Here is a 26,928-nt window from a genome sequence, read left to right on the forward strand (position 1 = left end):
TTTAAGGACTTCAATAGCCACTGTGAGGTATTTGCAATTCTTTAACTTGTATTATAGTGAAATATATGTATATTTTTTAAATATACAAAACTTGTTGGTTTTCACTTTTTTTGTTACAGACTATACCTTTGAGATCGTAACACTTGTATACATCTTGTTTCAAACTTGTCCTCGTACGGACGAACATTGTCAGTAACAGCTTCTCGTTTAATTAAGTAGTGTGCCAGTCTTACATGGCTAGATGATCGAATGCGATCAGTCTTACACGGCTAGATGATCGAATGCGGCCAGTCTTACATGGCTAGATGATCGAATGCGATCAGTCTTACATGGCTAGATGATCGAATTCGGCCAGTCTTACATGGCTAGGTGATCGAATACGATCAGTCTTACATGGCTAGATGATCGAATGCGATCAGTCTTACATGGCTAGATGATCGAATGCGGCCAGTCTTACATGGCTAGATAATCGAATGCGCTACACTCCTTTATCGCAATGTTACTGAGTGTCTTTGATGGAGTTTATATAATTATCTAATCGGTAGCATTTCAAATAATCAAAGCTAGTTCTCTGATCTCATTTTCGTGTTTCAACAAGAACGATTTACTTTAAAACTATTCAGTTTATGACATAACATGCATTATGCAACCTTTATGTTCGGATTCATAAAATTGCGTCAATTTGTCTGTGAGTATTCTTCTGGTATTTTTTTTTTTTTACAAATCAAGTTAGGATTTCCAGCAAAAGAAAAGTTGTGAACCTTTTGATCGGAAGTATCAAATTTCAGCTGCCAAATTCTTCATAGAGGCGATAACTGATTATACCCAATGACTTAAAACAATTTTTTTCTTTACAGACTGATTAAATGAAGCATACGATCATGGTCGTCTTAGATGGAATCGGACGTGTCACTGTGGTTATCATTAACTTGGTATTTATGGTGAGTAGCTAGTTATAGAAAGAACCTGATTCCTTGTCTTCATGATTTTGGAATGAAATGGTTTTTGAAGACTGTTTGTAAAAAACATATTTTACAATTACTTCATATATTTTTATGGATATATATGTTAGAGTGTTTCTTAAAACAAATGCCATTTTCAAGGGTATTTACATTCGACGATTGGAGAAGCGTGCTCTGTCGTTCCACTGTATCATTTTGTTGAATCTTCAAATTCGTGGTGTGTAAATACCACAGAATCCACGATAATTTACACTCAAGAAACAACGGTGAATTACAGTATTCTATTCGTACACAATTTTTAACCTCTAGATAAATGTTTTTCAAAAGAGACTATATATATATATATATATATATATATATATATATATATATATATATATATATATATATATATATATATATATATATATATATATATATATATATATATTTATTTATTTATGTTTACAAATATATTTTTTTTTTTCACAAATCGAGCTTACTGTAAAAGTGAATGAGATGAATTGACTACAACCTCACTGTGAACGAACGTCACTGAATATTCGTCGGTACATCTTTGTCAAATGAAGATACTTATTTTGATTTCATCACGTGACAAGAACTAGTTTCATATTAATGCATCGATGCCAAGAGTCCGACACATATTCCTACACTACAGTAAACAAGTAAATCCGACCTAGTGCGCGCCTTCTTCGTCATGTGGCCAATTAGTTACTAGTGATTTGATTTCTGTAATTCACTGCATGAAATTGCCAAAATAATAGTTACTGAGTTTTCATGGAACTGCCCTTACTATAATGCCTTCATTTTACACATCACTTTAATTTGTGTCCGACAGTTCTCCATTTAATAGTATTCCCAGGATGAAAATGCTTCCATAAATCAATAAAAATTAAGTGTTTCATGTTTTTTTTTAAAAAACTGAAAGATTTTGCACGCCACGCTGTATTTATGTCTGGTTGTTGACTTATAAATGCCAGCAAATATAGAATCGCCTTAGAGAATATTTTCTTTTACTTCAGCTGATCGGTCTTGCAATATTTTCTGGAGGACTAGTGGTGAAGTTCGGAAGCAGCGTATACGAGTCTCAGATAAAAGCGATCGAGACATCCATTGAGAATTCCGTCTCTAGTTCCGGTTTAGGTACCGTGCATATCGACCTTGACATTGCGTCCATCCTTGAACCCTTTTCATTCACTCTGATATTTTCTGGATTGTTGATTTTCGTTTTGTGCATCTTTGGCTGCTGTGGAGTGTGCTACAAAGTGGAAGCCATGCTAATCTCCGTAAGTAATTACAAGGGTCATCTTCATCTATGTACGTAATTACTAGGGTGATCTTCATCTCCGTAAGTAATTACTATGGTAATCTTCATCCTCTTAAGTAATTACTATTGCAATTTTCATCCTCTTAAGTAATTACTACGGTCATCGCTATCTCCGTAAGTAATTACTAACGTCATCTTAACAATATATTTGAATGCTATTTCTTACTGTATATTTTGATTTTCACAACATTGTCTGGTCCACTAACCGGTTTAAAATATTTTTACATCACGATGATGCACTCAAACATTTAACAACAAAGAATTCGAATCGGTTCAGTTATTCATTCATTCATTTGGTAAGTCAGTCAATCAATTGATCAGTCAAACAGTCTGTCTTTATGGTTAGTATAGAAGTAGTAGTCAGTCATATTTGGCAGTGTAAATAGACGCTTTCTTTAAGGGTACTGTACAACCATGCTTTCAGATTGTACATACTAACTTACCCTAGGTAATTACTTATAAGTCGAATCAAACTGCAAACAACAAAAATCCTGATCTGCCGTAGCATGATGCGCCTGCAGATCAGGGTCTGTTTATCGTTCTACTGATTACTACTCCTAACAAGATGCACAGACCCAGTTGTGCCGGCACTTTAACCGACGGCAGATTTGTGTCTGTGCAGTTTACAGTTGGACTCATCTTATAAGCGAGTACATACGGTATTGATAGTTACTGTATTTTCCTTTTATTTTCTAGTATGCAGTCATTGTTGGTGTATTGTTTGCTGGGCAGATTATCGTTGTGGCTCTTCTTCTTGGTTCACCGTCAACGGTAAGAATATATATATATATATATATATATATATATATATATATATATATATATATATATATATATATATATAATTTCTGAAAGAGTTTTCAATTAGAAAATATCATTACTCTTGTCACTGTTTCCCTTACGATGCACAACGATACACCAATATCCGAAATTTACAGATCGATATTTTCGTTAAAATTAAGTGATTAAAAGGTTAAGCGAGGTGCACGAGCAACCTGCGCAACTCGGATTCCCTATGTTTGCAACATATTGATATAGTTTTTTTTAAAAAAGAAACACCCTCACATTTTTAACGTTTCAGTTTCCGTTTCAGTTTCAAGATTCTTTAAAATCAAGTTTAAAGTCTGGAATCAAGGCAGACTATAGAGGTCTAAACGGAACCAATCTTGTTTCCATGGGATGGAATGTCGTCATGCAAAATGTGAGTCTTGCATATGTTATCAGTCTGACCATCCATATCTGTGTCAGTTTGCATAAATCTTAATTCGTAAGGTAGAAACTCCTATCTTCATCATGTTATATTTCCTTAGTAAGTATTGCTTTGTGCAAACAATTTTGTATGAATTGACAACTTAATTGATAAATGCTTTCCTCGAGTTCCAAACAAACCGATGATGTGCTACCTCGATATTTTGTCACCCTCACTTAATGATAGTTAATTATGTAAACATTAAGGTCTAACTTTTCACCCAGTTTTCTGACAGTTTTAGATTGCTACTAAAATGATCAAAATGTTGAGGGAACACAATAATTAATCACTTAGTTATTACAATGGTTATATACATCATGCACTATCAATATTTATGCAAATATTTGTCCTCTGTTGAAAGTTCAAAGTAAGAAAGTTTCCATCTGAAGATTCCATGTATTACTCACACCCTACTTCTCTACGTTCCTGATTCGGTGAATGGAAACATCTGCAACACACCCTACCTCGCTACGATCCTGACTAAATGGCTGGAAACATCTAAGTCAGGCATATAAAGAGCCAATGCAAATGACCATATTACTGATTAAAAGTAGACTACTTAATGACAGGCACTTTGCAAACTGGCGGTTAGGCCATGACTCTCAATCTTGTATTAAGTTACTAAGCTGGTTATGAAGGTGAACTTTCAAAATGCTTTGTGTCGAATTTCTGTATACGTTTATGTACACTATCTTTGAACGAATTGTTTCAAGTCTATCAATGGGCGGGGATGGAAAGTTCTTTGAGAATGGAATATGAGAACACCTTAAACTTTACCGGACTGCCTCATGTTGTCTCTGTCCGTCTGTCTACCTCCCTGAAAAACATGATAATTAAAAGCAATATTCACTGGAAACTTCAAACATAATGCCAGCTATCCATTCATAAATCTGGCTTAATTTAACTGTCCAATGAATCATTCGGTAACATACAAGCTTTCTTTGATAAGATCAGTTTTTACTCCATAAAACATTTCATCGTATTTTCCATCAAGATGAAGTGTTGCGGTGTGGACAGTTATGAAGATTTCACAGGTGCTGAGAACTGGATCACATCCTACACCTTCAGGATGACCACTTTCAACCTCATGACACCACTAGCCTGCTGTAAGGAACTACCCAACAGCAGTGATCTATTCTTCTGCGCCTCGTCTCCAAACGACGACAACAATTACTGGAAAACTGTAGGTGTCGTGCTGGAATGGAATTCAGTTGAAACAGGAACAATTCCAAAACAATCTCTCTCTCTCTCTCTCTCTCTCTCTCTCTCTCTCTCTCTCTCTCTCTCTCTCGGAAAAGGAGCCAGAGTTTAAGTATTTTTACAATCGATGACATCGTATAATTGTAGAATTTTTGAATTTCTTTGAATAAATTGTGCGATACAGTCTCATATCGAACTGTTATGTGTTAGTTAGAATTTCTTTACACACTACTGTATTCCAACTTTCGAAGATGGCAAGGAAAAAGTTTGTTCCTTGATATAAATATGTAGTATAAATATAAAACTTAATAAATATCGATCCTAATATATTCTGAAAATATGACTGCGTAATTAACGTTAAAAATATTAACCAAGACTTGATTTGTAACATGACAGAAGTATCTATATTAAGAATAAGCACAAAAGAAAGGGTTCACATTACAAAATGTAAAATGACAGTATTGTTCAACAATTATATAATACCCTGGCGTTATATATATATATATATATATATATATATATATATATATATATATATATATATATATATATATATATATATATATATATATATAACACAGCTGTACTATTATTATTTTTTCTTTTAATAGGGCTGCTTTACTACGATTTGGAACATTATATTTGGAAATATTAATATAATGGTTGGAGTATTCGTTGGCGTCGCCGTAATTCAGGTATGTGTGAAAAAAAATGGAGCTGCATAATTTCAAACGATTCTGGCTAGGAAAGCTCTATACATAAAGAACAGGAAAACCTAATAGATAAAACATACATGTACATGTATTTAACACACACCAGGTAAGAAAGCTTAACTATCCACATGATCGAAAAACTTTTTAAATCTCTTATATGACAAATTAAAGAGAATATAACATTAAAAATGCGAGGGAAATAAATTATTAAAGATTGTCAGTATATAGTGTTACGATTCTGGGTCTTAAACTATGAAACGGAAAATCAACAAATAATTCATTTCTCTAAATTAGAAAGTTAAAGTATAAGAGACACTTACAGTATTGTGAGTTAAATCCCAAATAATTATAAATGCAATATCAGAAGTCCAAAAGAATAGAATGATCCGAATGATTACGATAGTCATGAATGTCATGATGTACCAATAGTCTTGAATGTGTTGAGGTACCATTAGTCTTGAATGAGTTTTCAATAATCCCAAAAGAAGTGGTGCGGTGGTCAAGTGATTTATTTATCGGACTCATGTCAGAAAGGATGCGGGTTCAAATCCTACCATCGGATTAACCTGGATCAGCTACCGTTGTGTGTCCTTGGGCAAGGCACTTTACTCATATTGCCTCAGCACTAAATAACCCAATTATGGTGCTGTGCCGTATATCATCAAACCAAACTATAGGTCTATAGTTTGTAACGCGATATGCTGGAAATGGACTTGTTTCTCCTGTGTAAGTTTGGTCCACAGATGAGACACTGTTTATGGCTGTACACATTATTATTATTATTGTTATTATTATTATTTTTATCATTATTATTATTATTATTATTATTATCATTATTATTATTATTTTCAGCTCCTTCTGATAGTTTTCACCATCATCATTTTCAGCAAATAAAGGAAAAATATAATCGGCGTAAATATCGGTGGTCGCTGTTTGGAGGTGTTATTCAACTGCCCATTATACAAATATTTTCGCAAGCTCAAGTAGATTCCACATAAAATTGCCGAGAGATTTTTGAAACCTGGTGCTGTTCTGTGGAAGAGCTTCCAGAAGTTCCATCACTTTCTTGGTTTGTTTTGAAATTTCGTTTCGCATTTATTGATGGTTATTCCTACAAAGAGCCATGAAAGAATCCGGACAAAGATCTTCACAGCAGATATTCAGCAGTTTTATCTTCGGATTATAGCAGTTTCCAACAGTTTTATCCCTTGTATGGGCTTTCTGGATTTTGTTTACTTTACGGACCATTTACTTTATGGACCGTTTACTAAATCGATCATATATGATACGTTGTATGTTAGCAATTTTTGATGAAATTATTTCGATATCTTTATCTTCCATTTATTAGCTTCTTTTGGGTATAATCAAGTATTTATTCTTCTCTGTAGCCTTTTATGGGTATCCTTGTATTGGATTAATCAGGTATTTATTTGTCTCTTGGAGTAATCCTTCCATTAGATTAATCAGGTTGTTATTTATTATTTTACTTCAATCAGTTTTGTTTCCCTTTCTGAATAATAATAATAATAATAATAATAATAATAATAATGTTGACAAGTGTAGCACCTAATCTTTACAAGATCTAAGCGCTTTTCAATATTAGATAACAGTTATCAACACTTCCAACAACTCGATTACCAAAGAAAAAACGCCATGTAATTACACACGAAACAGTCTGACAATAATAAAGAAAGTAAACTTTATGAAGTCGTTAGGTCTGTTCTTGTGGTTGAATTTTGTGTTGATTTTGGATCGAAGGGGTAACCAGTTGAGGTTTCATAGCAGGGGTAGGTGTGCTCAATTATTCCTACTCTAAGGATAATCCAACAGCTGTGTTATGAACATTTTAAAGTTTCTATAGAAGATACTGAGACGAACCAGACATAATGAAATACAACAATCCAGATCTGAAAGTACTAAAAAAGACACAAGTATTGATGCGTCTCAGCTCCAGATATGCAACTTTGCATATTTGTATTAGATGTTGATGAAATGAAAGATTAGTGTAGAGTGACATCTGGGTTTCGTTCTGACTCTGATGCAGACCAAATTTTAATACCAACAGTAAATGTGGCACACACATTTATTATTATTAAATTATTATTATTATTTAATTAATTATTATTATTACTAGTAGTAGTAGTAGTAGTTGTTGTAGTAAAAGTAGTAGGAGTAGTAGAAATAGTAGTAGTAGTGTTATTATTATTATTAGTAGTAGTAGTAGTAGTGGTGGTAGTAGTAGTAGTAGTAGTAGTTGTTGTTGTTGTTGTAGTAGTAGTGGTAGTAGTAGTAGTAGTGTTATTATTTTTATTGGGGCCCCGAGTGGCCGAATGGTCTAAAGCGCTCTCCGTTACGGATCATTGCCATCTCACCTTTGTCTGCGTGGGTTCGAGTCTCGGATTCGGCCAATGTGGGTATGTGAGAAAGCTTGCCAGTAGCTTCTCGTGGGTCGGTGGTTCTTTCCGGGGTTTTCCTGGGTTCTTTCTCCACCATTAATACTGGCCGCCATGTATAGCCTATCGTGTGCTGAAAAATGGCGTTAAACCACACAACAACAACAACATTATTATTGTTTATTTTATTTTTTCAGAAAACAGAACTGCTTTATGTTTTAAATGTTTATATTTAATAGCTTTATTACGCAATATTCCAGCGTTTCTGAAAATTTCAATAAGTAATCAGAATTTTTCCAATACGCTATGATGCTGAGTTTTCATAATAAAAAAAAAGAGAAGAAAATACGTTTTTTGTTACAAGTTGCCACCGATATAACTTCCAAAGATCCATCTTTCTGTGCTTATATAATGTTACAAAGTGGGGATTAGCATGGTCAATAAATTTGTTTTATCACTTGCATGCATGTTGGTTTCGTTTGACAAATTTGTTTGTTGTTGTTGTTGCTAAATTCAGACAATCCGCAAAATACAAGTTTCCGCCCATGTGCTACACAAATTTAAAAAAAACAACACTTTAACTTCGTTTTCCTCCTTGTGAACTGTTTTGTTGACTGTAATTTTTTCTTAGGTTATTTTTACACTAAACTATTTACAAGCGTACAATTTTCGTATTCAGAGTCTCTACGTTGCACACGCAGAAGCTTAAAAAATGTGCTTGACCCAAAAAAACCCCACAAATAACAAATAACTTGAAGACTTGTGGATGAAGTATTGGATTTTTTTTTATGTCGTTCCTCTTTTATGCAACAAATAAACTATGTAAATTATATTCAATACAAAGTAAATTTGAGAATATATATATATATATATATATATATATATATATATATATACGTTGCGTGTGTGCCTGTCTAATGTTACTGGTAAATTACCGCTGGTCGGTACCCCTCCCCCCACTTTAACATCTATATATTTCCTTTATTCTAAAGCGTAATGTCCAATGATTGATGTGATACCAAACATAAAAATTTTACCACACTTATCATCTCTAACTGGAAATGATTATGTAAGTTCATATGTGTACATAGAATTTTTAACGGTTTGTACCTTTCTACAGAAAAAGCCGTAAAGTGCCTCTTTCTTTCATGTACTACATGTATTTATGTCACAAAGTTTTCACATTTTAGTAAAACAGAAATCAATGCCGGCTCGTTTTTTGTGTAAACAATTGATGGATGGATGGATGGACAGACAGACAGACATACAGAGAGAGAGAGAGAGAGAGAGAGAGATAGATAGATAGATAGATAGATAGATAGATAGATAGATAGATTAACCGAGTATGGGACTGCGATGACAGAAGCAACTGATTCTTTCATAGATAACTAAGAAACTTCTATTACAAACCATTAAAAATATATCGAGTCATATTAATGCAATAATAATAATAATAATAATAATAATATCATCTTTATTTAATGAAGATAACACTTTTGGCCATGAAAGACACATTGCCATGCGGTCCTCATTTTTTTAACGTGTTAGTTATAAAAAATTAAAATTTCACTTACACACATTCAAGCTTCCTCGCACACGTACTCACAGATTTCAAATTAATTAATATGTGTAACTATAGTGATCAATATATACATATATTTAAAAAAAAACAATATACAGGTTTACATACTACAACCTATTAGAAGTCGTACATATATATATCGAATAAAATATACACATATTATTTTTGGACATCATGATAAAGTACTCTGTTGGGAGTCTTTAATACATCTTTCTAGCTGATCAAGAAAGAATTTCTGTAATGATGTTTTAACCAAGAGATGGAATTTAAATTACATGTACATATCCTCAGTGGTAAGGAATTCCAAAAGGTAGGTGCTGATACAGTGAATGAGCCTGTATAATGGCTGGTTGGTTTTCGACCGCGAAATCTGGAGATCGTTTTTGTTGTTGATCGGAGATTATACTCAGTATCTGATGATCTTTGCTCATCTAGGGTAGGGATATAATCTGGAAAAAGTGTAAAGATTTATGTGTCACGATTCTTTTAAGATAAAGAATACTTTTTTGTATGGGTAGTCATTGATGATGTGAAAACAAAACAATCGAGGGAGTCATAATGGAAAGTTTCATAATTATTCGGGTGGCTCTTCTCTGGACTGTCAATTCTGAAGTCAATTCTAAATAGATTATACTTGGATGTGTTTCCCCATGCGGTACAACCGTAATCTTTTAGTGATGGTATATATCACGAACAATAAAGTTCAGGTGACTGGGGAGGTAGAAATTTCGACAGTGAATTTTAAGGGAGTTATTCTTTTGACTACCGCTGCACATAGATGATCAATATGTGTATTTCAACTGAAATGTAGATCAATATAGATACCAAGTAGTTTTATTTTTTTTATTTTTGACGCTACACACGTTTTAGCCATTTTGAGTTAGAAGTAAATCCATGTAGAGTCGTCAGGGAAAATATCAGTTTTAGAACGCTCTGGATACAAGGCTAAGTCATAGATAAACAATAGAAAAAAAGAGGCCCTAGTACAGATCCTTGATGAACTCAACTTTAAAACGTACCTTGATTCAGAAGTATATTTACCTGTGCAAACAACCTGGGGTTTGTTAGTGAGATAAGACGTGAACACCAAACAACTAATTTTGAAGAAAGCATGTAGGTTGAAATGTTTGGAATGAGCACCGAATGGTAAACCAAATCGAATGCTTATTTTTTTTTTTAAAGTCAATGGAATTGCGCCAGTAAGTTCGCTGGATTCGATCGCAAGAAACCACTGGTCTCCAAGTTTTGTCAGTTTAGTTTGACATAAATGTTTCTCTTGATGACCAGATCGTGATTTATGAAGGGGTTGGTACTTGTTAAGGCATCCCAAAATATGCTTACTAACATGTTTATCAATACATTTTTTTTAAGGAGAGATAGAACAGATATCGGTCGACAGTTCAGTTTCATGGGTAATTATTTTCATTTCCCTGATGAACTACGAATACTTTTGTTAATTTCAATGACTCAGAAATTTTACAGCAAGTGATGTTACAGTTAATTCCTTTTTTAATGACTCAGAGATTGGTAAAACCGAGATTTGTTTAGACTTTTACGGTGAATTCCACATAGATCTGTTTATTTGTTAGTGTCTGTTTTATTGATAATACCAACAGTATTGAAACTAGAATGAAAGGATACCTTTTCATTCACAAAGACAGTAAATTTGACTGTATTAGGTTCTGTGAAATTGGGCCTGTCAAGTATTTGGGATATATTATTGAAAACGAGGTTCAGCTGGTTTGCAATATCGTACTCATCGGTAAAACTGGTACCATTAATTATAACCTCACTTGAAGTTAGAGGTGCAAGTTTAGTCGAAGTTAGTTCTCCCAAGTGATCGAGACGAATCCGTTTACAGAGTTTAAGGCGAGGGCTTCTTTGAAAAAGGAGGATAGGAGGTCGTGTTTTTTATAATGAGTGATTTTACTTTGTTCCCCCATGAACGGTAATGTATACACTCATATATATGACTGTAGTTCGTTTACTTTAGTAGTATTCCATTCTGATTGTTTTGATCGTTCAATTATTTTGATTTTTATGCGCACGTGTTTATCGAGGATAGTAAGAAAACAGTTGTTCCAAATAGGCAAGTTATAAACTGGGTCTTTGTTACAGAACGTTAATCAGTCAATATTTTTTGAGAGTTCAGAGAGGAATTCATTTTCAACAAATTTTTTAAAACATCGGTATGCGTAAAGGAGTGTAAGTTGTTCTTTTTTTTGCGCTCTGTTGCTTATATGGGAAAGCGATCACTAATAGCGAAACAGGGTACGTTTATCTTGTAGAGATTATCTGGTTCGGTAGTGTAAATGGCATCGATCAGAGTAGAAGTCTTGTTGGAGAATTGATTACCTGTGTAAGGTCGTGTAGTTGTATCATATGTAGCCATTTAGTGGTAGCGTCAGAGAGGAAATGAATATTCAAGTCTCACATGATAATTACATCATAGTTGAAAGCTAATTATAGGCAGTAGTCACAGCCAAAATTACATGAATCAAATGATGTAGTATGAAATCAAACGATTTAACACAGCCAATAAAATGACAAATCCGGATTCCAACTGATGTGATGTCATGTGAAATGATTTCAAGAACAAAACGGAATGATGAATTCAGATTCCAAATGATGGCTATCCAAGTGTCGTCTGCTAAAATCTCAGGCGACTGCTGTGCGTACGTCTCTAGATTATGAGTTTGGTTATGCTGATACCATATATCGTGGATAAGAGCGCCCGCGTTTGGATATACGCTAGCGGCTAGATGATTTGCAGTTTGAGATTACATTGTTGTGCTGTTCCAAATCAGACCGTTTACTTTCCATAGGTGCATTTCATTTAATACCACAGCCTTGAAACCTGAATGCTTCTTTCCATTCTGTTCTTCAGACCATTTTATTCAGTATCAACTCATTTGGAATCTAATTTCATCATTTCATTGGTTGGATTAAATAATTTCATTTTAGATTACATCATTTTATTTAATACGTCATTTGTAAACAGATTTAATTATTCTATTTTCTTCTTTAAATCGTTTTATTTAATATCACATCATTTGGAATCTGAATTCATCATTTCATTTTCGTTTAAATCATTTGATTTTGTGCTATATAAATTTAATTAATAACACGTCATTTAGAATCAGAATTCATCATTCCGTTTTGTTGTTTGAGTCATTTCATTTAATACTAAATCATTAGTAATCTGAATTCATCATTTCATTTGTTGGGTTAAATAATTTCATTTCACACTACATCATTTCATTTAATACCACGTTATTTGGAATCTGAATTCATCATGCCGTTTTGTTCTTTAAATCATTTCATATGACCCCGCATCATTTGGAATCTGGATTTATCATTTCATTTGCAAGGTTAATAATTTGATTTTATACTACATCATTCGATTAATGTAATTTTGGCGGTGACGGCTACCCATAAATAAAACAACCTATAGCTCATATACAAATTATCAGTCCATGATGAGTAGGCGTTTGGAGGTCGGTAAACAGCAGGTTTAGATAGATTTACTATTGAGAAAACTTAACTCGATCCAGTAGATATTTAGAAATATATTCTTCTTTGGTTTGTTACGTTTTGTTGAACGTACATTACTATACATTACTATCTCTTTTTCCATGCTTTTGCCTCGATTTCGTCTTTTCAATGAAATGTTGCTACTAGAAATAAGACAGATACATTAAATCGAGAAACGTTTTGCACCTCCATTTAATTACTGCAATGCTGGATTCATTTTATTTTATCAAGCCCAAAAATGTACAGTGTTTTTTTTCCCAGTCGTTGTAAAAATGAGGAAAGATTTTTTTTTATTTCGAACTAGAGGAAGAGACATTACAGCAGGGTTCATACACCTTTGGTGTGGCAAAATTAAAGGACTTTTCAATGAAATAATCCAATTTTTTCAAGGACCCAGATGCCCCGTGAAATGGATAAGCTTCGCAGAAAAATACACAGATAAATATTCCGTATTGTCAATGCTGCGTACACGTGTTGATCCTTTGGCGGGTGTGTATGCAGCCTCCTGAATATTCGGTAGCGATTGGAATTTACGGAGATTGCCGAAGCCCACCTTCTTTCACCGACATACTTCACGAAAACACTTCGGCCGACCTTGTATACTGCGATTTGCATATTTTATTCGTACCTGAAGTTGTCCGCTTGGGACAAAATCGATTTCTGGAATAACTTCGACGCATGATATGATGCATTCATTCGGCATCTTAAAATCGTTCGCCGCGAAAGTAATCCGCGTGTCGCAGCGTCTAATTTTTTATATCTGTTGTCGGGTTATCTCTCATCGAAATTTGACAGGTCATTTACACGTAGATTTAAGTACATTGTAAAGAAAGAAGCCTTTCTGTTAACAGACATACGGCCGTAAATTACGCCCAAAGTTTAGTCGCGAACACGATAAAAATCAATAAGAGACTTCCAGCAGACTTTTTAATTATGGATCTCAAGCCGCAAATCAGAAGCCTGGACGTAAAATACGAAAAAATTGTGACCATTTTTTGTGTATATTTTTCATTATCTCTTTATCTGGTTCACTATGATTTAAACTACAAAGATGTACCGCTGCCACAGAAAATAAATCGACGAAGAAGAATGATAGTTGGAAAAGATTAGCGCACTTTGTTAATGCTGTCTATAACCAGGTCCGCACACAATTACAAATATCTGATTGGTCACGTGTTGTAAACTACCCAATAACAAACGGTTTTAGTTCGATTACATGCCGTAATGGTATGAGAAGAAATTTTCGTACATTCGTTTGTCAATTAATTTTATATTTTTCAAGGACCGAGGCTTGTTTTCAATTACTTTTCAAGGTAAATACGATTTTCAAGTACTTTTCAAGGATGAATCGAAATTCAAGTACTTTCGAGGTACCATAAGAACCCTGTAAAACCTTGTCATGTATAATAAGACGTAGTACTTTGGACTGTAAGACAATCTGAACAAATATCTTAAAAAATATGATACCTAGTTTTGACTCAGGCACATAATTATCAGGGCCGGCCATAGGCCGATTGGACTGATTTAAATCAGACCCCGCGCCCACAGGGGCCCTGCGCGTTAGTAATTTTTAAATATAATTATATATATATATATATATATATATATATATATATATATATATATATATATATATATATATATATATATATATATATATATATATATATATAGAGAGAGAGAGAGAGAGAGAGAGAGAGAGAGAGAGAGAGAGTAATTTTAAAGCAATGGAAGAAAATTTTAAGTTCAATATTATATAAAACATGTTAAAAAGTTTATTTCCAAATGTTGTACCCACAAGGGGAACCACGAGTAAATCCAGAGGGTCCCAACAAAATAATTAAAATCGGGCCCCCTTGTTTGCAACGGGCCGTTTCTGATTATTATCATCACTTCACCCACACCAATGTTTATAATGTTAATAATTATAAATATGCACATAACGTACTGTTGTTTTGTCGGTGGGTCCCATTTTCAGAGCCTTAAATTGCAATTGAGTCTCTGCTTCATAACCATGCCACGTATTCTATGCATTTTGGTTCCTTTCTCACCCATTACGAGCTTATATTGCAGACCTAGGGTTTTTGTGTGACCTATGTTAGTATGACGTAGTTGAGTAGTGCTTACTCATGTTGGTAGATTTGTTTGAGCACAGGAGTATCACTATGCATATTTTAAATAGGTTTGCTGAACCCGCATCTTTCAGTTGAATCAAGTCAAAGTGAAAGAAAGTAGATGGTAGCTAACCGACTCTAGCAAAAAGGTGTCGTGGTTTGATATGTATGATAGGTTGAACGATCTGCCAATATGTATCAATATGTCATCATGTTGTGTCATGTCCACCTCCCTTCTTGGAACAGGGCCAGATATAACAACCTCGTCTAGTGGACAAGAAACTGGTTGATAAGAACCTGTACTTGATCTCAAGCTGATTTAGTTCTATCGGCGTATTTTCTCCAAAATCGACAAAAACTGTAAAGTATCTAATAATGTCAAGTTTGTTTTGTTCTGTTTGAGACTGTCATTGGTGTACAGTAATAGGATTTCACATGTACATCACGTTAAAATACTCTGGTGTTGATTCCTTTCCTTTCAGGAGAGATGATCATGTAACCAGGATCTTTAATGGTGGGTGAGTAGCATGACCAAGTCGATTTTGATTTATTTGAGGCTGTTCGTAGCATTCTTTAGTGTATTGGTTTGACAGTTCTTGGTTTAACCCTATCTGTCTGAATAGTGTCTGTTTCGTTATCCGACTTTGCGTATTTTGTATTAGCTTTTACCAGTTCGATTACATTTTGTGTTTTATTCAGTAATACAGCTGTTTTCTTATTTGTTTCAAGTTTGACATCTAATGTTTGCTGTTTGATTTCTTCAAGTTGTATTGATTCGTTATCAACAGCCACGCGTTTTGCGAGCTGAGCAGCAGAGAGGGCGAATCCCACAAACTATTTCGCTTAACAGATCCTTCTATCAAGAACATTTAAGATAGAGCGGTTCTTTTCACAAAATAAACCCTTCAAGTCAGTAAACATGACAAAATAGGCTTTCTCTGCTGACTTGAAGGGTTATCTCATGAAAATATATACCTATACAACTATTTCTGCTAATACAAGGGTCTATCTTGCGAAAACACTCGGTGTTGTTCAGCCCTCTCTTCTGCTCTCTAGTTAGAGAGGTCGCCGCCTACAACTGCCAAACGTTGAAATAGTCCTTTATAAAACGCGTTGATGCTGTAAACATAATTGTCGCCGTTTTTGTTGTCGTCGTCGTCAAAAGGGTGTCCCTACAACTTCAGTGACTTTGTTGCCGAGATAGTGAGTTTTGTAAACATAATTGTCGCCGTTGTTGATGTCGTCGCTCTCTCTGCTGCTCTGAATTAAAAATTTAAGTTAACAATAATGGTCAACATTGGAGAAGCACATTCCGCTACACTAGTTCGAGAGCGACTAGAAGCAATAAAAAAATTTCTTCCTGTGAGAGATTCTGTAAGACAAAAACTTCAAGAACGGCAGCAAGCACAAGTTGAATTTGTGGCAGGTGCAGAACAATTATTTAAACCAATTATTGAGCCAACCAAAAAAATCGCTGAAGCTACAACAGCATCACACCAAGTTATCGCGGAATTACCAAAACAAATCAAAGAAGCAATGGAGTCTGCTGACAAAACACGTGCTGAAATCGGAGATGTTAAAAATATTGTCGAGGATTTATCTAAACCAGAATTAAAAACAAGATATTTTGCTCAGCAGGGCTATGCAGAAGTTATGGCTGATCCTGTTAAGGTTGCTGCATATCAAATACGTCATCAGCTTCCAGAGCACGAGTGGAACGCGAGGGTATTTCATGAGTATAAAGATATTTCACAAATCAGCAAAAAAAATAGACGCGAATATGATGATTTTATTGAAAAAGTTAACTTTTAACTCTAACAAGGCAGCTATCTCGAACTACAAAGACAACCATCACCAATCCCCGGCGCAACTGGCAGTGGTTTGGGGGGGGGGTGATTTTATTCCCTGCCCTGATAATATCATGAATGACGTATCGCGGTTAGAAGTTCTCTTAGGAGGAGCGCGGGCTGGAAATAACTCACCAGAAATAATTAATGAAGCAGCTGATATCTGTCAGCGATTATTTCGCGGCGGCATCATGGATGCTCACATTTATCGAGAACTTATTGATGAACTCACGGACAGTGATTAGAGAAATAACTAATTAAATTAAATGATCGTACACAATTCTCATCGTAGACCAGTCATGGTCAGGGTTGTAAATTCACGAGTACCCGTATACAGGATGACTTATGGAAACGGACTTGGTGATGTTGTTCGGGGTTTATTTGCGAGGATGGCTCCTAAAGCAATACCGATCGCAAAACAATTATCAATGAAAGCTATTGACGTTATCAAAGATAAAGCTACTAGCGCTGTTGGTAGCGCCGCCGGTAAAGCATTACTGGCAGTCAAGGATAGACTAGCGCGACTGATACGCAGAAAACCTCCACCGGTAAAATTACCAGCCACCGCAGACATGCCCGCGGATGTTAGTAAAGTAATAAATGAAGCCGCAAATCAAAAACTAACAGCCTTGATAAATCAAGGGATAAATCCTGAACAAATAAACACAAGTTTGGTGGCGGGAAGTGGTCTTCGTTTTAGACGATAACTTCTATAATAAAATGTTTAAACGGGAATCTGACCCAGCATTCGACATGGACGAACCGGTCCTTAAAAATGAATCAGTGCGTGATTATCAGTATTATTCTTATGACGCACGAGAGCCAAATAAACGAGGACGAATTGAATTGCAAGTTCAGGATACAAGTAGATATTTCCTGCCCGCTGAAGCATTTATTGAAGTAGAAGGTGACATTATAAAAACAGATGATACAGTATACGGGGATGCGGTTAAAATCGGTTTTGTCAATAACGGAATTATGGCCTTGTTTGATAGTGCTATGTACATGATTGATGGAAAAAATATTGAATCGATTCAGAAGGATGTCGATGTTGCTACAACAATAATTGGTCTAGCAAGATATTCTGATGATTATACAAGATCAGCTGGTCCATCAATGATGTTTGCCAAGGACACTTCTAATTTTCCTAACAGTGATCAGTTCAATATTAGACGACCAAGAAACTTTGCCAACAACAATGACGCTGATGTGTGGCCGGTGGTTCATGGTGCTTATGAAGAATTTAATTTAGGTTTCGCTGCACGTAGACAAATGTTGAAAGGTAATCGTAGAAATTTTTCATGTGCCATTCCGCTCTCGCATATCTTTGGATTTTGCAGAGATGTCAGAGAGGTAATTTTTGGAGCAAAACATACGGTTGTGCTTGTTAGAACAGCCAACGACAATGATGCTTTATGGCGACCTCTAGGTGACCCTGGTACGGTAAACATAACAAAACTATCACTGTGGATGCCGGTAATGACTCCTGCAATTACTGAAGAACAGCGACTGCTTTCTTTTATGGATCAGGGTGGTAAAGTGTTGTTATCGTGGCTCACAACAACCACAGATAGTACTCAAAGTACCAATAACGGTTTATTTACCTGGCATATGGCATCACAGCAAGGGGTTTCCGCGCCGCGACATATTTTTATTGCTCTTCAGGATGTTGCACGAGTAGGTAATGAAACACGTTCGCATATGATATTTGATCAACTTGGTATCACTGACGTTTGTCTGAGAATAAACGGACATCAAGAACCGTCTGAGAACATACTGTTACATTTTGGTAATAATCATGTTGCACGTGCATATCAACGATTGACGAAATATCTAGCGCGTGATCTAAATATCGATACTGGTTTGCAAATATCACAATTGGATTTTATCTCTCATTATCCAATCTATTACTTCTCGTTAGAGCATCTTGATTTAACTAGACAGTCTGTCGTTGATATACACTTTCGAGCTACCGTGGATAGAGGAGCTATAGCTGAGTACAGAGCAGTTGCTGTTATACTTTCTGATAAAGTAATGTTACTTGAAGGTGCTGGCGGCCGAATGATATTCGCTGATGCACCAGTGGAAAACTTGTAGTTTTCCGACATTGTTAAAACAATGTGTAGACAATTAGATCAATCGCGTTAATTATAAAAATGTCATACAGTCACGTTAATGTCACTCGGACTCCTGGTCAGGTGAAAAAATTACAATCGAGAAACGCGAGCGCATGTGGGACAACGATAACGCTAAAAAATGATCAAATCTCTGGCGGTGGTCCAAACAAGTTATCGCTGACTAAAACCCAACTAAAACATTTCAATAAAGCAAAGCAGGCGAAAACTGGAACTCAACTTGATTTCTCTCCAGCCGCGGTCAAAGATATGGTTAAAACCGGTGGCATATTTCCACTTCTCGCAGCAATACCAGCACTGATAGCTGCTGCTGCTACCGCAGTCGCTAAGGCCGCCGCCTTAGGAGCTGTTGGAACCGCTGCTGGAATGGCACTAAAGAAAGCCACAGGGAAAGGATACAAAAAAAAGGGACGATCCGCTCGCGGATCAGGGCTAAGACTTCCAGGAACTCCGACGTCATGGTACCCAAAAAGGTTTTGAAAATCGTTAACGATTTTACACCAATGTCAAATTTTGATTTGCTCGATGCTGTTAAACAATTAAATAAAAAAAATTTCAGAGGCGTCTTTATGAGAGATTAATTACCACAACAACCGAATAATCCAGAAACGGGAATTATTAATCTTGATAACAGCGATGGTCCAGGAACTCACTGGGTCGCTTACGCAATCGATCCACGTGGAATTATCTATTTTGATTCGTATGGGTTAGCACCGCCAGTTGAATTTCTCCGATATACAAAAGACGTCCCCGCGTCAGGGTCAAAGTCAGGGAAAGTTTGGTATTCAACACTACCCACACAAACACTGACCGATCCTCCGATATGTGGACAGCAAGTATTGAATGTTCTTGATGCGATATCAGCGTCAACCAAACCACCTCACAAAGTCGTGCACGAGTATACCATGGGTCGATTTAAAGTTTCCTATCAAATAATGGTTGATATCTACGGAAGATCTCTTCTCAACAGAAAAGTGAAGCGCACCGACGTGGATTTATCAAAATATGCGACCAAAGATGAAGTCGATAATCTTTTAAGTCTGACCGGAATAGATCCAGATGAGGTTGTTATTTTTCAGGACCGGCACGGAAAACTAAAAACCAGTGATATCAAATGGCATGAAATAATTCGTAGGGTTATTGGAGCCACTCCGGGTAACATCCCTGTTGTTCACTGATAGCGGAAAAATCAGAGATTCGCTGATATCAATCGCGGCGTTGCGAGATGATACGCAAACTGCTGCAGGGGAACGCGTAAAAAAGACCGGTGATACAATGACAGGTGAACTCAATCTCAACGGTAACAAAATAACCGTGTTAGCGGATCCAACATCGTCGGAAGATGCCGCAAACAAACAATATGTTTACGCAAGCGCTAGCGCCATTGAAGGTAAATTATCCAGTTTGCGAGCCGAGTATGATGTTCATGTTAACGCGTTTACAAGACTTCGAAGAAACTTTCAGAAAATCGATGATGCCACGGATAAGTTCTTTGGAACCCCTCCCGTCATCGACATAAAACTTTCTGATATCAAGGCCAACATTGACACGATCAAACAAACACAGCAGGATATCGTAACGGGGATTCCTGAGATCGTTATCAAAACCAGTCTGATTAAAGTCCCCACTGGAGTTACTCCCGGGCATATCACCAACATAGTATATACGGTATCATCTGGATTTGCAACATGGTCTCGACAAGATAATACTATCAAATATACAGCAACAGCCACTGGAGTGTATAGACTGTCTGTGTTCAATGCCGCTAAATTTGAGATATTTACAACATATCCCTGGAGACATTCCACCGACAAGTATTCCGGGGTTGTGACTATCATATTAAATAGCGGAACTGAAGAAACATTTATACTGGAATCCGCCAACAAGAAATTAACCGCAACATCTTACTGGTGGTGTTTGGAATTTGTAGCTGAAACGCCTCAATTGGTTACTGCGCAAAATAATAAAATGGCCTTAACGAAGTCAACAGCGCAACAATACAGATATGATCAAGTACGCGAATGGCAGTCAGAGTTAAAAAAATACTATTAACGAATGCACAGCAAAGGTAAAAAATACAAACGGCGTGTAACCATGTTAGACACAATAGAATATTCGGTATCCGCGATAGTTGCATCTACGGGAGTATTATTATCAGCGCTAACACCAGTGACAACTGCAATCGCGGTCACAATTACAGTTTCAACATCAACGACAATTGCAGGAGTTGCTAATATTATCGCGAAAAAAATATCCTCGTGCGCGCTAACAAAATTGCACGAGTATGAAAAGTTAAACAGCGCGGCCACAAGCACCTACTCGAAATTGTCGGCGCTGATATCATCCAGTCTTGCCGATACAACAATATCAGATTCCGAATTCGCGCAAATGGCAAAGATGTACAACGATTATACTCAGAGTACAAAGTACTTCGATTTGAAACGACAGCAGATAAATAATAATGTCAACGGAATTACTTCAGCAGATAGTTGCAAATACAAACCCGGCGCGAACATCTTTGTTAACAGTAACCTCAAGTAAGCCAGAATTCAATATTAATTTTCCAACTGCGATTCCAGTAAGCGAGATCGCGTTAGCACAATTACGAGTATATCACAGTTGGCCCAATATCAGATCAAAATCGTTTGGTGGATTACCAGCAAATAATTCACTGGTATTTGCATATAAAAATAAACCCGATGGTACACCAGACTGGAACGTCATTGGGTTACCAACCGGGTCTTATCAAATCGAAGAAATCAATGAGGAATTACAACGTCGAATAAAAAATATCAAAACAAAGGAATCCAAAATAGCAATAACTGTTCATGAGCCAACGCTGTCGGCGGCCATTGAAATAAACACCCCGGACTACGCCGTGGATATATATAATAGTTCGATCAGAACAGTGTTAGGATGGCCTGAAGTCGCTCCACCGGCACAACCAATACCACCAACGCCTAAAAAGTCTGACTATGTCACTGACAAACAATCATATCATGAAATTACCCCGCCATATAAACAAATTCTGGATGGTATAAAACGTGCAACGTTGGGTAGCAGGATTGGCTCCTAAGGTACGAACCATATTCGGTGGGTTTTTATTTATGAACGAAGTCCCCAAGGAACTATTTCTTTTTCTATTGACCTAAGCCATATTATTGAATATTTTAAATTTATTAATCAAGAACATAAAACACAACTAAGCAGCTACGGCGGCTCTTCCAAGAACATCTTTTTTATATAACATGTTCACGCAGCGAAATTATTACGCGGATTGAAATATTAAATCAGCTTGCCGCCGACATGGAATATATTAACCAGCGAGTAATTCAGGCAACAATTGATTACACTGATGACATAAATCTTTATAAACAACAATTTCTAGCCCGTTATTCACTGAGAGAAACCACGCTGCCGAATTTTAAATTTCCTGGGTATAATATTCCCGAGTTGAAAAAATCTGTCACCGACCTCATCAATGAGTTCTTCGACGTTATAATCGCACAACACAGAAAAACACTACCGGAGCCAACTGTCCTCAGACACAACAATAACCCCGAAGGGCAAGACCGGCATGTATCCCCGGGCATCGTAAACATAACTGAAGTGGTCGCGGTCAATCTTGTGTGTGATGTCATTGATGGCAGTTACAGCACGGACACGACAGTATCAAATCAAGCCCAGCAAGGATTTATTCTTTATTCATTTACTCCGAAAGAACCACCTGGATTTCTGATTGTGCAAGAGTCAATCAATCCGGTCTATCCACGATGTCATAATCCGTGGCTGACCAGAATAAATTTCGCGCTGACAGACCAGCGTGGGAATCTTCCTGATTTACGGAATGAAACACTACATATTAGTCTCCTGGTGAAATCGTAAGGACTTTCAATCTTAAAAATATTTTATTTTATATATATTTTTGTACACACTGTCCGATTTGCTAATTTTGATAGGGTGTTTACTAGTAAAAATCACAGAAATCGTCCGATTTCTCAATTTTGAAAGGGCGTTTACTAGTAAAAATCACAGAAATTCAACGTTTTTCAGTAAAAAAGTAAAAAAAAATATTGAAATCTGCAGAAAAATTTATTTTACAATTAATCAAACAAGTATTATATAATGTATCACCACGTGAAATGTTTCATACATAATAAAGAACTTCTTGATGAAGCTGTCAAAACCGGAAAAGTTACCCCGGAAAAAACAATTGTTGATGTATACGGTAATGACGATTTTATATTAACTGATGCGCAACTACAGCAACTAACAAAAGATCATGTTGTGATTGCGCATTGCGGTATACATCGAATCCTCGAATATATACGCGTATTTAAATCTTAGATTAGATTAATATAAATCTATAGATTTATATAAATCTCAAATATGTACCACCACATAAATGTTTTCGTGTATGACAAACAAGCGCTCGAGCAAGGAGTTAGGGCTGCATTTGCACAAGAAGAAATTAACGTTAAATTCATTATTGAGGAATACGGAGACGAAGACTTCTTACTAACACAGCAACGGTTAGATAGTCTCAGACGCGAGCATATTATTTCAATTGTATGCGACAGAGATCAAATTCTCAATTATGCACACTCCTGCATTAAACCCGACTGACTAAGGAAACTACTGTCGCCTTGATTTTATCAAGGACTTTGTCAAGGATGAAATCACCTTGATTTTATCACCTGGATTTTATCAAGGAAGTAAAAAAAAATATATCACTTTTTTTTACTTTCAGTTTCATTTCCAAGTACTTGATTTCATCAAGGTGAGATATTTACTTCCTCGTCAGCGCTGACTTCGTCAGCTTTGACTTCGTCCTTGATTTCATCATCCTTGACTTCGTCAGCGGACATACAATTTTTTAATTTCCTTACCCGAGTATTTATTATCTTTTTCATTTCATACTCTTGAGCCAATGCCAACCTAATCTTTTCAATTGCACGAGACAATGAAACAAATTCATTTATTTGTGATTCTTCTACTGTAGCCAGCGATTTATACAAATTATTTTGAATTCTTTTTATAAATCGATACTGAGCAGGAAGAATATAACGCCCTGCGCATTTAGCTTCATGTAGTGATTCAAAATCAGACATAATTGTTTCAGAATTTAGTAATATATTAAATCCGCGCTCTTCTAATTTTTTAATAGCAACAATCACATTATTGATATTTTCGTAATTCATATATATAATATTATATATTTAAAAGAACAAAATAGACACCACATCTCTTTGAGTCTCTAGCTTATCAAATGATAGGCTACCAAACTCAGGAGCGGAACACAACCCCCATGTGAGCCCCTAACCTGTCAAATAACAGTCTAGAAGGCCAAAAGGGTGTGTTTGCGAGCGACGAGACATTCCCCATGTGAGCCCCTAGCTTACCAAATGATATGCTAGCGGGTTTATATAGGGACAACACAACATATAGTATTTATATTATATTTACATTTGTAAAGCTCCTAAAGTGCCACCGCATTTTAGCAAGCTTACGGTAGGATATAGTAGTAACTAAGGACAGCACAACATATAGTATTTACAATCCCATGTCAGCAGAAGGTTCAACGAGCATATATAACTTAATTTTAACTTATCCTAGGACGGTACAGACACATAGTATTTACACTATTTACAGTAGGACGGTACAGACACATAGTATTTACAGTAAGACGACTTATCCTAACGGAGTCATTTTCTACACTCAACAGCAATCAATACCATCCCCCCAAAATCAGCCCTGGATGACGCAAAAAGCATCCGCCATGAGCGAATATGACGAGATGGTATTGATTGCTGTGGTGGCGCTATACAGTTTCGCATTTTGCATAGGGTTAGGATTTTAAAGAAAAAGAATTTCCCCGGCTCTCCTCACTGGTTTTACTGGCTATTTAAAAAAGACCTTGTATATCTTAGGTATAATGCAAAGAACCTTTAATTCCCTTTATTTTGGTGTATGATTGATGGGTGTACTATGGGTTATAGAGTATACAGCTTGGCCTTACTTCAAATGTGCACCTTTCAAAAAAGTGCTAGCTCTACTTGGTCGTTTTCACTTCCTGAACTTCAGAGATTAATTGTATAAAAAAGAGCCGATAACTTTTTTTTACATTTTATATATTTGGTAATTCATTCATTGCACTTTCAGAAGCTGGTATTGTCTAGTCTAGCAAAATTCATTTTTCCTATTTTAATAGCTGCTATGTATAGTGCACTTTAGACTAATTCAGACTGATTTTTTAACACAAGGGATCAGTCATTTTAGTTAGCAGTGTGCTTAAATCATGTAAAATTTCCAAAAGTACAATATCCAAAAGAAATACCATCCACATTACATTAATGTAGCATAGAGATATGCCAACATTCTCTCCACTGTGCATGTTTTAAATGCGAACTACTTCACCTTACATACGTCACTCTCTCAAAAGTACATATTATCTGGTGAGCGCCACCTATTGAACTTCGAAGACTCCGTCTTCTAACAAGATCGCATCGTATTTAAGTTGACTGATACTTGGAAGTTCAAAAATAGCTCACTCGGGATTTCGTGCTTGTTTTCTTAAATATAATCGCAGAAAAAATACAGATGAACCATAAAACCGAACAAGTGTAATAAAATAAAGATTTTATCTGTGAAAAAAAATATTATTTATTATACACTCGCCCGTGCTGACAGTTTTTGACGAAGTCACCTTGACGAAGTCAAAGGTTAGTAATTGGAGATCGTGTTACCTGTACACGGAGAACCGTTTACCCGTCTGTAGTCTTTAACAAATTCCAAGCCGAATTTGAAAAATACCTGAGAACGCGGAAGTGTTAAAGACCAGCTGTAAAAAAAAAAAAATAATTGTATACCGCTCTGCCGCGCTGGATAAATTTATCTGTAATGACATCTCAAGGAGTACTGCATAATCACATTGACAAAGGGAGGGAACTAATTGCATGAGATATGCTCAACGGAGTTATCTCCCATTAAAAGTCCTCGGATTTTAGTGATAATGAGAAACAATTTTCTGCTTATATGTTTTTGAGAGAACAGACTTCTCCATTTTATCTGTCACACGTTGAACCGAACGGGAGTTAATATCGAAATACTTGGCAGCTGAGTTCATTGAGTGAAATATTTTTTCTTCACAGGTACTTATGTTAAAAGATCTGACAACTCTGGGAATTTTTACAAATTTACCAGTACCCCCTCGTGTAGAATTTTCGCTCTGTGTGATGGCTTGTAAATTTTGAAGAGAGTTATTAAGTCTTTGTCCATCAGTGTGATCAATTACAAGACCGTCTTTGATCTCTCCAAAGAAACACTCGAACACGAACCTGTGATTATGATACCTCTTTTTCCCTGCAGTAAATCTAAGATAGCCAGAAGTATTAACAACACCAACTGGTTTTTTCAACCGGCAATTTCTGACTATTCCCTCGCGATTCGCTTCATGATTTTTAATGGTTGGATGTGGGACAAATTCTTGGCTCATTTATATAATAATATATTTGTCTAATTTATAATTTGTCTGAAAACTTAGTTAAATAATCGCGCTCGCATTTCAACGCAACATCGCTATTTTTTTTATTGTAATATCGCTTGAGTTCACGGTATCGTTTTCCTTCGCAATTTGCACATAACTGTGTTTTACTCCTGACCCCAATACCACATCACAGACACGGTATTGGCCCTAAACTTACCCTTCGGACGCTTTGGGAATGGTTTCCGCAGAATTCACCTCTGCAGGATTTATTACAAGGAGGGGCCCCGAGTGGCCGAGTGGTCTAAAGCGCTCACCGTTACGGATCACTGCCATCTCACGTTTGTCCGCGTCGGCTCGAGTCTCGGATTCGGCTAATGTGGTTATGT

The 26,928-nt window shown here is 36.1% G+C and overlaps 1 protein-coding gene across 1 annotated transcript; it reads left to right on the plus strand.

The window, feature by feature from the left end:
• Nucleotides 1–881: 881 nt before the first annotated feature.
• LOC149794460 (tetraspanin-18-like) lies at nucleotides 882–7,489 on the plus strand. Its single transcript, XM_089969115.1, has 7 exons — nucleotides 882–941; nucleotides 1,985–2,248; nucleotides 2,986–3,060; nucleotides 3,383–3,490; nucleotides 4,533–4,730; nucleotides 5,350–5,433; nucleotides 6,304–7,489. The coding sequence occupies exons 1-7, from the start codon at nucleotides 882–884 to the stop codon at nucleotides 6,343–6,345; spliced, it is 831 nt and encodes a 276-aa protein (XP_089825241.1). The 3' UTR covers nucleotides 6,346–7,489.
• Nucleotides 7,490–26,928: the final 19,439 nt, after the last annotated feature.

The sequence above is a fragment of the Sinohyriopsis cumingii genome, chromosome 8 (genome assembly GCF_028554795.1).
Source record: "Sinohyriopsis cumingii isolate HCF-2022 chromosome 8, ASM2855479v2, whole genome shotgun sequence".
In the NCBI taxonomy this organism is placed as follows: domain Eukaryota; kingdom Metazoa; phylum Mollusca; class Bivalvia; order Unionida; family Unionidae; genus Sinohyriopsis; species Sinohyriopsis cumingii.